The sequence below is a fragment of the Citrus sinensis genome, chromosome 8, assembly GCF_022201045.2.
Source record: "Citrus sinensis cultivar Valencia sweet orange chromosome 8, DVS_A1.0, whole genome shotgun sequence".
Classification (NCBI taxonomy): domain Eukaryota; kingdom Viridiplantae; phylum Streptophyta; class Magnoliopsida; order Sapindales; family Rutaceae; genus Citrus; species Citrus sinensis.
The window spans coordinates 23,020,895-23,032,419 of NC_068563.1; the positions used below are offsets into that span (position 1 = coordinate 23,020,895).

Below are 11,525 nucleotides of genomic sequence, written 5' to 3' on the forward strand. Positions count from 1 at the left end.
GATTATAAAAATGTACTCTGCCTTAGAGTGGTTCAAATATAATCAGATCCTTTTGAAAAAATATTTATAGTATATATTACCTAATGAAACTCTAATCAATTTTTATCTAAACATAGAAACTTTAACGTGCAATGATTAATCAAATATTTTTTTATAAAAAAGAAACTCAAATATTTGATCATGTCATAAATCAGCGTAGTGGAAACTTTAAATCTGATCTCAACACAAATAAAATCAATGGGTGACTCAGATTCAACTTGATTAACAATAGCGTCTAATCTTAGGTAACCCAAAACAACCTTATTTTCTTATCACATTGACAAGGCATGTCACAAACTCTATCCCAGACAAAATGAGCACTATCATATGCAGAATTTAAGGCTCTTTATGCTCATAGTTAATGAAATAAAATGTAAGTCTGTTTAACAGATTAATGTAGCTGAGTCCTGGGATAATTATTTATGGATTTAACATCTAAAACTTGCATGAAATTCACCGAGATTCCTCGTACTACCAATCTACATATATTATAATCTAAGGTCTGTTAAAAATCTAAATATATAATACATATAATTCCCATCTAAAAGTCTACCAAATACAACTCAAAAATCTGCCCCCATTAATATTTGAAGAAATATCTACCCCGAGTACCTTTAGTTGCAGGAGGAGAAATGTTCCAGGTTTCCATGGAGGGCACAAACTCATCACTGTGCCAAGGCTTATAAATTCTTTTAAATTCCGAATATTTCAAGAAAGAAATACAGAAATTATATAGCTCATGGAATTTCACATAGAATTGATTCTGTTACACTGATCAGTAATATAATTAAAAGCAAGAATGAAATTTCACAGCAGTTGAAGGCAAATGCTCTCCGACATAAGTCTCTAGAATTACAAGAAGCTCTAACATCTTCTAACAGAGATGATTACAGGGGTTACAAAAATGGAAAAAAAAAAATCCTCTTTGGTGTGCCTCACTTCTTCTGTTGTCACTATGATACAGTCCAATTCATCACCTATTCTAAGTTTGAGAATCTCCCTATCATCATCAGCAACGAATGCAATCAAATCAAACTGAAAAATAGAGGGAAAAAGAATGCTACTCCGAGAACTAATGTGGAAAAATGTGAATCCGCAGACCAATTATATCTAGCTTCGATTCTTCAAATATGGTTTCCGACAATAACTAACTCTATTTTGTTATGATACTTCTACAACTCTTCTGTAGAAAAGAACATAAGCCGCTGAAGTCTTTATCTTGTCCTGGCTGATGGGATAGACATGGCTATCATCAAAATCGTACCACTGACCACCCCCATGCTACATCAGGAAAAGGAATAAAATTAAGGAACTCACACTGAGCACCATGTGCCAGACAATCATTCATCTTTAATCAAGAGAAAAAAAAAAAGCCTTCAATTCACATTGAGTAAATCAAACATATACATGCGTACACATGTTATTCATATGAACTTTTATGTATATATTGATCCAGAATAAGTATGTATACCATGCATCAGCTTGTATCCGCATGTGTGTATATTTTTTAAAAAAGAAATGCACGGTAGCATATTTTTTTAATAGAAGAATTTATCTTAAAAGAAAGATGAAAAAAATAAACCACTTACATGAACAAACGCAGTGTAATGACCACCTCCCATGCTTCCGTAGTGATTGCTAACAGCATAAAGCATGTAACGATTAGATAACTTGTCATTCAAGTGAGCAACATGAGTTGACAAATCAAGATTATCAACAGGAAAGTCAACATATGTCTCTAGCTTGTTCTTCGAGAACCGGCTGTATGAGAACCTCTTTAAATGAATAACCAGAATCTCCGGCAGTCTCCAAAGGTCTAACTTTTTACTGGCTTGGCAGTGCTTTTTGCAGCCAGGACAGTACCTTAAAATTACAGAGACAATTCCACACATTAGAAAGGCCATGAGAAAAGGCCAGATTTCACTACAAGGACATCAGAGAAACTTTGATGATGTTAAAAAACTTTAGATACATCATGAAGCCAAAAATTGTACATATTATACAACATGAATTTGTCAGTCCGTTTTAATTTTTAATCCCATGCCTTTTAAAAGAATATATGAAAGACATTTGAGGGTTGACAGACAAATAGATTGGGACATACGGAAAATATTATCCATGAACAACAGTTCTCATTTAAGTGAAATTGAATATAGCAAAAAAGCACTCCTAATAATTACTAACAGAAAGTAATATATAATCTTGCTTTCCCCAACTGCAAATAATAGTGGCACCATTGATAGTCAAAAGCTCAGAAAGTTAAGAAGCTAGGAAAATGGGGTCGGGTCAATGCAATAAAGAAGCTGGAAAAATCCAAGAGCCTGAGATAAATCATCTCACCCAGGGTGTGTGCAGATTGGTATTTAGGGTGAAAAAGGAAAAAGAAAAAAAAGTAATAGAGATTTAAAAAAAAATTAGAGTAAATGCAGCAGTAAATTGTAGCTCTGAATCACCTTAAAAAGCATTTATCTTTTTTGAAATGGAGCACACTGTTATCATGTCATATCAACAGCAGGAATTAATTCACTCACCTAGTTCTATATTAAAACAAGCAGCAGAACTCCATGGAATGTTGCAAGAATATAACATATCAACTAAACCAGGAATAGTCTTAGATTCTAAATGTTAATGTAAATGTAGCTATATATAGTGCAAAATAGTCCTGAAGTTAGAATTAGAAGAAAAATGATATAGACACTGACCACATGTCTTCTGGTCCAAGGGGCTCCTCTGTCAAGAACGCTTCAAGGCACTTGTATAGAGAAACAGACTCCTGAGGTCTCTTTGGAAGAAAGCCAGACTTGAATATCTCGGGTAAAGAGCTAAGAAGACGAGTGTCATACTGTTCAATCAGTTTTCCTGACCAGCATACAACCACATGCACCTCCTCTGGAACTCCTGTCATTGCTATTGGCTCATTCATTACTATCTTTGAGTTCTTAACAATCCCCTTCTCGTCTGTTAAGTAAAACTGCAGTTCAGCATCTGAGGGTGGTTCAACCTCTTTCACACTGGATGGGGTTGCAACACCTCCTGTAAAAGGGACGTTATCCACTATCTGTGTAACTTCTTCAATTGCAGTGCTCCCAGCGGTAACATTATTATTGAAGGTATCTTTGGCAGGTATACAGAATGGTTTAAGCAATTCCAGATACAGATTGCGGATGTCTAATCCATGAGCCAAATTAGAAATCTTAGCCACAAGAGGTATTCCCAATGCATTCGGACACGAAGTCAGTTTCCCATGGATGTACTGCCTGACAGCTTACTAAGAATTAGAGAGCAGTACACGAAAATTAAAAAGAAATATATCGATAGGACTCTTTCCGTAGATGATTTACAGTTTTGATGGTACATCAGAATGAAAGAAGGGTGGGATTTAATACAAGGAATATAAAAGTATAACAAGAAGCATTAGTCTAGAAATGAGGAGGCATATCAACCTCTTCCAAAATTCTAAACAATTAGTTAAAGTTTCAAGATTTTGCTGGTGTCAATAGAAGCAATTAGTAAAAGTTGTGGTAAGACAACTTAATAATCGTGAACGTAAAAGTATTAACTTGATAGGAAACTATCAACTCATACATGCACTTACAAACAGACTGCAGTTAATTTGCAAAACAAATTGGCAGGAGGAAATCTCAACTTAGTTAATATTTGATTAACTGACAAAATAAATAAACTTACTCCTCCAACTGCTGGTGCATAAATACAACCAAAGGATCTTTGTCATTCTCTTTCCTCAACCTATAAGCAACCAGTTGGTCATCATCTCTTATTAAGGATATACTATCAGCAGGCTCTTCTAGATAGCGTATAATCCGGTGGTTGTATATCTGTAGAAACTCGAGCTTTAGAGTTCAAAACATAACATCTAAGCGTATAAACATACTCAATGCATGCAGTATGAGCCTCTCTGCAAACTAAGATATTGAAATAACTGAAATATACCTCAGCAACAAGTAAGGTCTCATTAACCCCTAAAGCACATGCGATGCTTAGAGCCCGGATAAGATCTTCAAACTTTCCATACTTGGGGACAGTAATGGTAAATGGAGAAGGCTTAGCAGTTCCATCAGTATTCACAACTGTTAAAGTCATCATCCGCACTGTTGTTGATGGCAGCGGTAGTGATAGGTACATAAATGGATCAAAAGTAACAGAAACTTTCTTGCAAACAGGACAGACTAATGTTGATTTATATTGACCCTGCAATAAAAATAAAACAAATAAATGCATATGACATGAAGCTCTAGGTCAGTGAGTCTAATAAAGGAATCAGATTAGACTCAGGTTCATGGATGGCCCAAAAATGGGATAGGCCAGTAAAATTTCTCATTCTACAACTTATCTCACTCATTTCAGACTTGATTTCTATAAGGCAGGTATATCTCCACATCATTGGTGCTTGGTATAAAAATTGAGTTATTTTTTAGTATTATTCTTAACAATGTGCTGTATATGGGATAGGGTTACTAATTTTAATCTAAACGTGGAAGCAGATAGGTGCTGAACAGTCGATGAACTCAGTAATCAAGTTATGTGCATCTGGAAGGTTTACAAAGTTATCTTTATCTGTGTGCTTAGGTGCCAGGTTTATATACGAGTAATTTTTGGATTTTAAGGCAGATTTATAACAAGAAAATTCTGAGTTAACAGTTTATTCTCCTCATTTTATTCACCTATGGTGTGTGCTTTAAGCCCCCATTCCACATTGATATCAAGCCATTTTCTTGGCCGCAACGCTGAATAATGCAGAGTGTCAACCACAGATTAGATCTGCAAGTATAACTGCTGATCTAAACTTCTCTTTTGGGTACATATATCAGAATAGCCATTAGTTTTTCTCACCAAGGTCGCACATCAATTCCGTTTCCATAGCCACATTATAGATGAATTTCACAAATCTATGCTCATTAACCACCGAGACTATGCGAGTTTTATTCACAAAATTAACCATTAAAAACCATGCAAGTTTTTTTCACAATAGGTGTTGCATTCAAACTAAATTTAATAGTGATTCAAATGGAGCAAATTTAGACGGAAATTAATAGGAACCCTCAGAAATATACTCACTTGGCACAGGTCAACAATGATAGAGTCGTTGCGTGCTAGATGGTTCTGCCAATATTCATCAGCAATGTCTTCATCAGATCGACCATCTCCATCCTTGGCTTCTGCATAAGGCTTACATTTTACACGATTGAGATCTTCATGAAGCCCGTCCAACAAAAATGCAAGGAGTTCCTGTGATGAAAGATTCATCAAATTCAGAAATATATATATATATATATATATAAAGAGTTCTGCAAACCCTCACAAAGAGACAGAGGGAAGGAACCAAAGTTCAATTTCTGATAGGAGAATTTCACTGACTTGAGAATCATGCTGATTGAATCCACTAAACTGAGGAGCAAAACGAGCAAGCTTAGACTTAAAAGTTCTTGGTGACACTGGAGCTGCTCCAGGAGCCCAAAGTTTCCTTAATAGGTCCCCAAAGGCTAAAGCAATCTCACCCTGGTGAAAAAAGGTGCAAATTTATTTGCGGGTAAAGATCAAAGGGAGCATCTGAGAGGAAAAATCACTTGAAAACGTATTTATGATGAGTCAGACTTGAATTCAAGAGAATTAGAAATACATTTAACATACATCCATGCCCAATGGATTGTCATGGTTTATTTCTCTAAAATAATCTCCAAGAAAGTAATCAACAAGCTTTGGTGTGTGTACTAAGCACTGAAGGGCGCTATTCATGAAACAAGTATTTCCAAGATTTTGCAATCCCGTCAGGCCTAAACAACCAGCTTCACCAGATCTTCCGGAGAAGGTCATAGAACTATTGCGAACAATGCCAAAGCCACCATTTGTAAGTGAGCCATTAGAATGTTGTACTGCCATTTCATCTTTTCTCCCTTCTCTGCATTTCAAGGAATCTGACAACCCATAAATTTGCAACTCCAAAAGAATCTGAAAACAAGCCAAAACCACTAAAGTATTAGTGGCCATGCATTGAACGGACATATTACTCACAAAAAAGGACTGCAAATTTCAGTTCGAATTTAAACAAATATTCATTAACCGTAAGAATACTGTAACGAACTAAATGAATGTTGTATTAACCAAAGAGCTACCATTCACCTAATATTATCAACTGTATATGGCACAGCTCATAGTACTTTCCCATCCGAAAAAGAGAACTTACTGTAATTACCAGAAACCCCTTACTGTTTGGCCAATTGTTAACCACATTGGATCCAGTAATTCTCAAAACTACTCCTGCACTATTTGAAAATAACCCTAACTGGGGGTGGTTGACAAATTACGGGGTGGTTTTGACAAACAGCAGGGGCATTGACTATTTTGGAAACCCATGAGGGCTTTTCAACAATAGGTGAAATTATAAAGAACTGAATGACAATCTCCCAAAGAACTTGAATCCAATTATTTGCAAACAACCTAACTATTACAATTATGCCTCAATATCAGCTAGGCAGTATTGGTTACCATGAAAAATTCCAAAATTTTGTTTCACAATATCAAACCTGTAAACAAATCAAGAAATAACTAAAACCTAGCACTTTTTGTACTTATTAACTCCAATAAATATTTAGAAGCCATAGTTTCTTTCTTTCATTCATTTTTTATTTTTCATTTTTGAAAAGAAGCCATAGTTATTTGCCTCAAGCTATATATGTCCACCTTTGCATGAGCTCAGACTTGGGCAGCATCAACAGATTTAAAATGAAAAACTATTATATAGTTTTTAAGTACTGTGAATGTAGATTTGATCATGCTTAAGACAAGAAGTGACTCTGTCCTGGTCAAAGGGAGCTTTTGACTTGCCACATTAAAGATCGGGGATATCACAACAACCGTTGCAGTATTTCCTTAGGAACTCTGCAACCAGCAGGCAATTTATCAAGAAACATATATAACCCGGCAATTAAGCAAGTTGTTCAGAGCTATTCTTGATTCCGACCAAGTTATGGCCAAAACATCTCACTAGAGGGTCCAACTCAAGAGCTGAAAACAATGAGCAGGTTCATGCCAACTGGCTTAATAGGTCCAACTACTAATGCTAAAAGATAAGGTTGAATATCTCAAAGTGCAAATAAAGACCTAATAAGAGTCCCTGGTTAATATATAAGTTAGATATTGATAAATACAACTATTTGTTATGGTGACTTTTATTTACTTTGATCAAGCTATGAGAATAAACTAATGCTTCACATATTATGTATTTTATCAGGTTTTAAAGAGTTTCAATCCAAGGCCTTAGGCCTTGACGAGAGACTTAAAACAATAAAATAAAATCATGAAACTGTGACCCAACATCTTATCAAAGACATCTACAACTTACTTCATGATCCGACGGCCGCAGACAATCTTTTGAGAACTTATTTTTGTCATTCAAAAAATACAGGGTCGTCTGTCCAGAAAAGTCCCATATGTGTAACTGTAAAAGCAGAAGTTAGAAAACCATCCCCTTCAGCCAAAAAAACTCATCACTTTTAAGAATGAATACTAAATTACCAGCTCAGACTCAATGCTGAAGATCTTGCAGGCTCGTTTGAAGAGCTCAACTGCATTGTCCTGGAAAAAAAGAATAAAAAAGTTATAAAGAATGTCAAGAAATGAAAACCAAAAATCTCTAAGAACCAGAAACTATATCGAAAACAAAATTGTACCACTAAAACAAGACAAGAATACTTGAAATCAGTAACATACTAATGGTGTTTGAAATTGGTAACATACTAATGGCATTCTTAGACTGAAAAAAACCTATGAATTGCTCTCATGGTTTCATGTTAACTACTCAGAAATTTATGAAAACTCTAGAGTTAGCCCATGCCACTTATCATAAATTAAGTTCCACACATAGAGTTGTCTCACAATAAAATGTCACCCATAAGGCATTATGCACTCAACTTAGGGCAATTTCTTATGGCCTCCCTACTGTCTACAGCTATTTTTGACACTCATCTAAAAATTGATGGAAGTGAGATTAAGACCATATCTTGAAAAGAGTAAAAATAAAGGGGGAAACAAAAGTGTTGCAGCATCCAAATTCACATTGTGATAACAAGTCCACTTTGTAATTGCAGTACTGCAGTCTAAATAATATCTGCAGCAGACACAGTGTTCTCACAGTTGCAGCAGACCAAAAAGAGTGAGTTAGTAATGGAACTGACCTTTTTGCTTATTTTTACTCCCAAGGAGTTCGTTTCCCTCATAACAGAAAGCCTAAGTTGCAGAGGATAGACATCCGCCATATCATCTTCAGAAGCCAAGAAGCTTTTTCCATTCTTTGCTGCAACTTTAGTATCACTGTGCCTAAATGAAATACAGTTATTAAACAACTTCCTTTTGTAGCTTACCAAAAAAGTGATAACATTAGTATAAAAATATATCAAATTGATTCATAAATTACTACCACACAACTCTGAAAACAATGTTTCATTAAGCTTTAATTCTCGCAATAGAATCAATAGATTTGCATTCTACAAATTTAATCATAAGCTAAAAATATCATGAGCGGGAAATGATAAAAAAGTGAAAGGCTCCATCCCCACCTGACCCCAATACCCTGCTTCCCCACCTATCCTCAGTACCTTTCCTCACCCCCAACCCATCCACCTGCCAACCCCATGAATGGAAAATAAATTATCCACTGTAGATCTTCTATAAGGACCAATAGAATATTGCTTCTATGGTTCACACATCTAATGCCATATCTCGTTAAAAATTTTCAAGAGCTAGTGAAAAATTATCTCTGTTCTTTTATAAATCTTTATGGGTCATTAGGAAATGTTAAGCAACAAATTGTGATAAACAAAATAAAATGCAGACAACTCAGATAGACTTCCCACATTTCAGAAGGTTTACTATTTGCTCAACAGTGTATTGATACCAGAAAAATGTGATAGCCATGAGGGGGGAAGTAAATAATTGATATAGATTTGGCAGCATTCTCAGATTCCACAGTTGCTACAACTTGTAGCATCTGGTGAAGATTTCTGAACTGAGAAGACTATCTAGGTCCCTCTAGATTGGATTTGACTTAAAAGTCTACTAGATTACTCAGGATGTAAGCCTCCATCAAATGACCGCTAAAGAAAATTCACTTAGAACAACCAAAACTTCAAATGCAATCAATAAATTCCTTCAGTGAGAAAATTTATTTATGTATCATGCACAGAATGCCAACTCAGAGATTAAATAATTAGCTTTATTTGCTTAAAGCATATTATAGATTAAACTGCATGGATGAGCTCAGTTATTAAATATAATATCACATATTTACATTCTAAGAATTAATTTCTCAACACAAGTAAAAATGATACTAAGAACTAGTAATTTGCATCCATAATCATTTCACTATTAAAGACTCCCTAAATATGATGTGCGCCCATTTTTTAGAAGTGCTAAAAAGAATTCAAATCAAATGGACTACTAAAAGCACAAAATTTGTGGGCAAATATTTGTCAATCACCAAAATCAGGAAAAATTAATCCATCTCAGAAATCACAGAGGTTGGCAATCGTGGGTTCAATTCTGGAGTCGGCAAAAAGGCACAATAATCAAACTCTTCTATTTACATGCATCCATTTCCTAACACACTGGTGGTGTCACATGAATCAACCACAATGGTGCAACAGCAAACATCGAAAATGCAGAAATACATGTTCGGATGCTAAAGAGAATGGATGAGTATGAAGCACAACTCACACAGCAAAAAGTAAACACTTTCTGCTAGTAGATGCACTGGTTAATATTCTGCTTTAATTTCTTTCCATTTACTAGCCAGAAGTCTCAGGCACTTTAAACAACCATTGCCAATATCACAAAAAATCTAGCACCATAGGAATTTTGAAACGAGCTTTTTAATTTATTAAAAATTACCAGCACCTAGTCAAAATATCTATCACCACAAATTCAAAAACGTAAAATTTCCAGTTAAATATACGTCCTTAACAAATCAGAAAAATTTCAAGCACCAGACAAACCATTGAAAACATTGATCATTAAGAAACATTAGCATCAAAGAACACACACAAATATGCATGTATTCACAATAAAGATCCCAACATTACCAAATGACAATTGAAACACTGACCATTTGAGAGCCTGCAGCCACATTTCTCCCGGGACCAATGCATAGTCTCTTCCCGAGACACCTACTTCACCATTTTCGCCGTTCTGCAAAGACACCTCCTCTTCTCTCCTCAGATTGAAAACAAGGTCCGAGTTGAATATGTTGTTAATGATCTTCATTGGGCCCCCGTAAGATGTTCCTTGCGTTGCCGTGTACAAAACCCCTCTCTTCTTATCCGAATCACGCGATGTAGATTCTTGTGCATCTCTCCACCACCTGTAAAAAACCAAAAAAAGAAAAAAAGAACCCAATTCACATCTCACTCCAGACGATAGACATTCTATATCTGATCATTAATTCGATCAAAAGTTTCAGCAATATAGATACTAATTAACGAATCACATTAAGCTGAGCTAAGCAAAGACAGAATGAAACAAAAAAAAGGAGGCGACCTTTGAAGTTATGATTAAAATGTTCAGTAGATTTGTTTAATTTGGGTTAAGATTTGTGAATAATGGATATAAATGGATTGAATTTGAGGGGAAAAGAGGAGCACCTACCTGTAAGGGACAAGGTAAACACGCTGGTCATTATCATTATTATTATTATTACTACTACTATTGTCCGAGTCGACTCGGTGAGTTGAATCGGAGTGATCTTCAGCGAGAGCGCCCATTTTTAAAGAGTGCAAAGGACAAAGGAAATGCAGATCATGAAGTTTGCACAGAATTGTGAAGAGAGAGAAAGAGAGAGAGACAAGAGAGACAGGGGGGAGAGAGAGAGAGAGACAGTGGCGGATTTGCAGAGAGAAACAAGCGGAGCTTTTCTGTGAAGAGGATTTAAGGAGGGAAAATAAATAATATGTCACTATTTATATTTATATTTATTTTTAAAAAATAATTTGGAAAAATAAAAGTTTTGGACAAGTTGAGAGGAACATGCGGCAAATTTACAAAATGTCCACAAAACTTTTCAATTTTTTAAATTTGATCCTCTAAATTTTTTCCCGTCACAACTAGTCTAGGAATGGCAAAAAAGTCCGATTGAAATTTAAGCGTGATTGATCCGGCCCAGGGATGGCAATTTTCGGGTCCGGGTTCGGGTTTGGTGTTTCTGGTTCCGGACCCGAGCACCAAAAAGTCATACCGAACACGAATTTAAACCTGCCTTTTATGAGTACGGGTCCGGTCCGGGTTAAACTCGAAAAAATTTGGATTTCCGAATTGCGGGTTTTTAAACCCGGATCACATACAAATAAAAAGAATACAAACCCAGTTCTACAAAAATCAAATACAACCCAAATTCCTAAAAATCAAATACAAATTGTAAAATTTTCAATGTTTCAAAGCAATAAACCATTCAATTCAATGTTTCATAGCAATAAACCATT

The 11,525-nt window shown here is 35.5% G+C and overlaps 1 protein-coding gene across 2 annotated transcripts; it reads right to left on the bottom strand.

Annotated features, from left to right (window-relative positions):
* Nucleotides 1-759: 759 nt before the first annotated feature.
* On the bottom strand, nucleotides 760-10,977 carry LOC102625008 (ubiquitin carboxyl-terminal hydrolase 8). Of its 2 annotated transcripts, none has more exons than XM_052431722.1 (13): nucleotides 10,696-10,977; nucleotides 10,157-10,411; nucleotides 8,232-8,367; nucleotides 7,573-7,632; nucleotides 7,400-7,495; nucleotides 5,689-6,006; nucleotides 5,416-5,556; nucleotides 5,116-5,286; nucleotides 3,991-4,248; nucleotides 3,727-3,875; nucleotides 2,742-3,296; nucleotides 1,629-1,902; nucleotides 760-1,320 (listed from the first exon to the last, which is right to left on the bottom strand). In XM_052431722.1, the coding sequence occupies exons 1-13, from the start codon at nucleotides 10,809-10,811 to the stop codon at nucleotides 1,201-1,203; spliced, it is 2,649 nt and encodes an 882-aa protein (XP_052287682.1). In that variant the 5' UTR covers nucleotides 10,812-10,977; the 3' UTR covers nucleotides 760-1,200. The 2 variants fall into 2 exon arrangements, with proteins under 2 accessions (XP_052287682.1, XP_006487835.2); XM_006487772.4 differs by having other exon boundaries at nucleotides 8,232-8,373.
* Nucleotides 10,978-11,525: the final 548 nt, after the last annotated feature.

What these genes read in the sequence shown, in the direction of transcription:
- LOC102625008 (XM_006487772.4), bottom strand. Translation starts at nt 10,811, where the DNA reads ATGGGCGCTCTCGCTGAAGATCACTCCGATTCAACTCACCGAGTCGAC. An exon ending in TGGCTGCAGGCTCTCAAATG is followed by an intron (nt 8,374 to 10,156) that starts GTCAGTGTTTCA and finishes TATTTCATTTAG; the next exon opens with GCACAGTGATACTAAAGTTG. An exon ending in AGACCTTACTTGTTGCTGAG is followed by an intron (nt 3,876 to 3,990) that starts GTATATTTCAGT and finishes GAGTTTCTACAG; the next exon opens with ATATACAACCACCGGATTAT.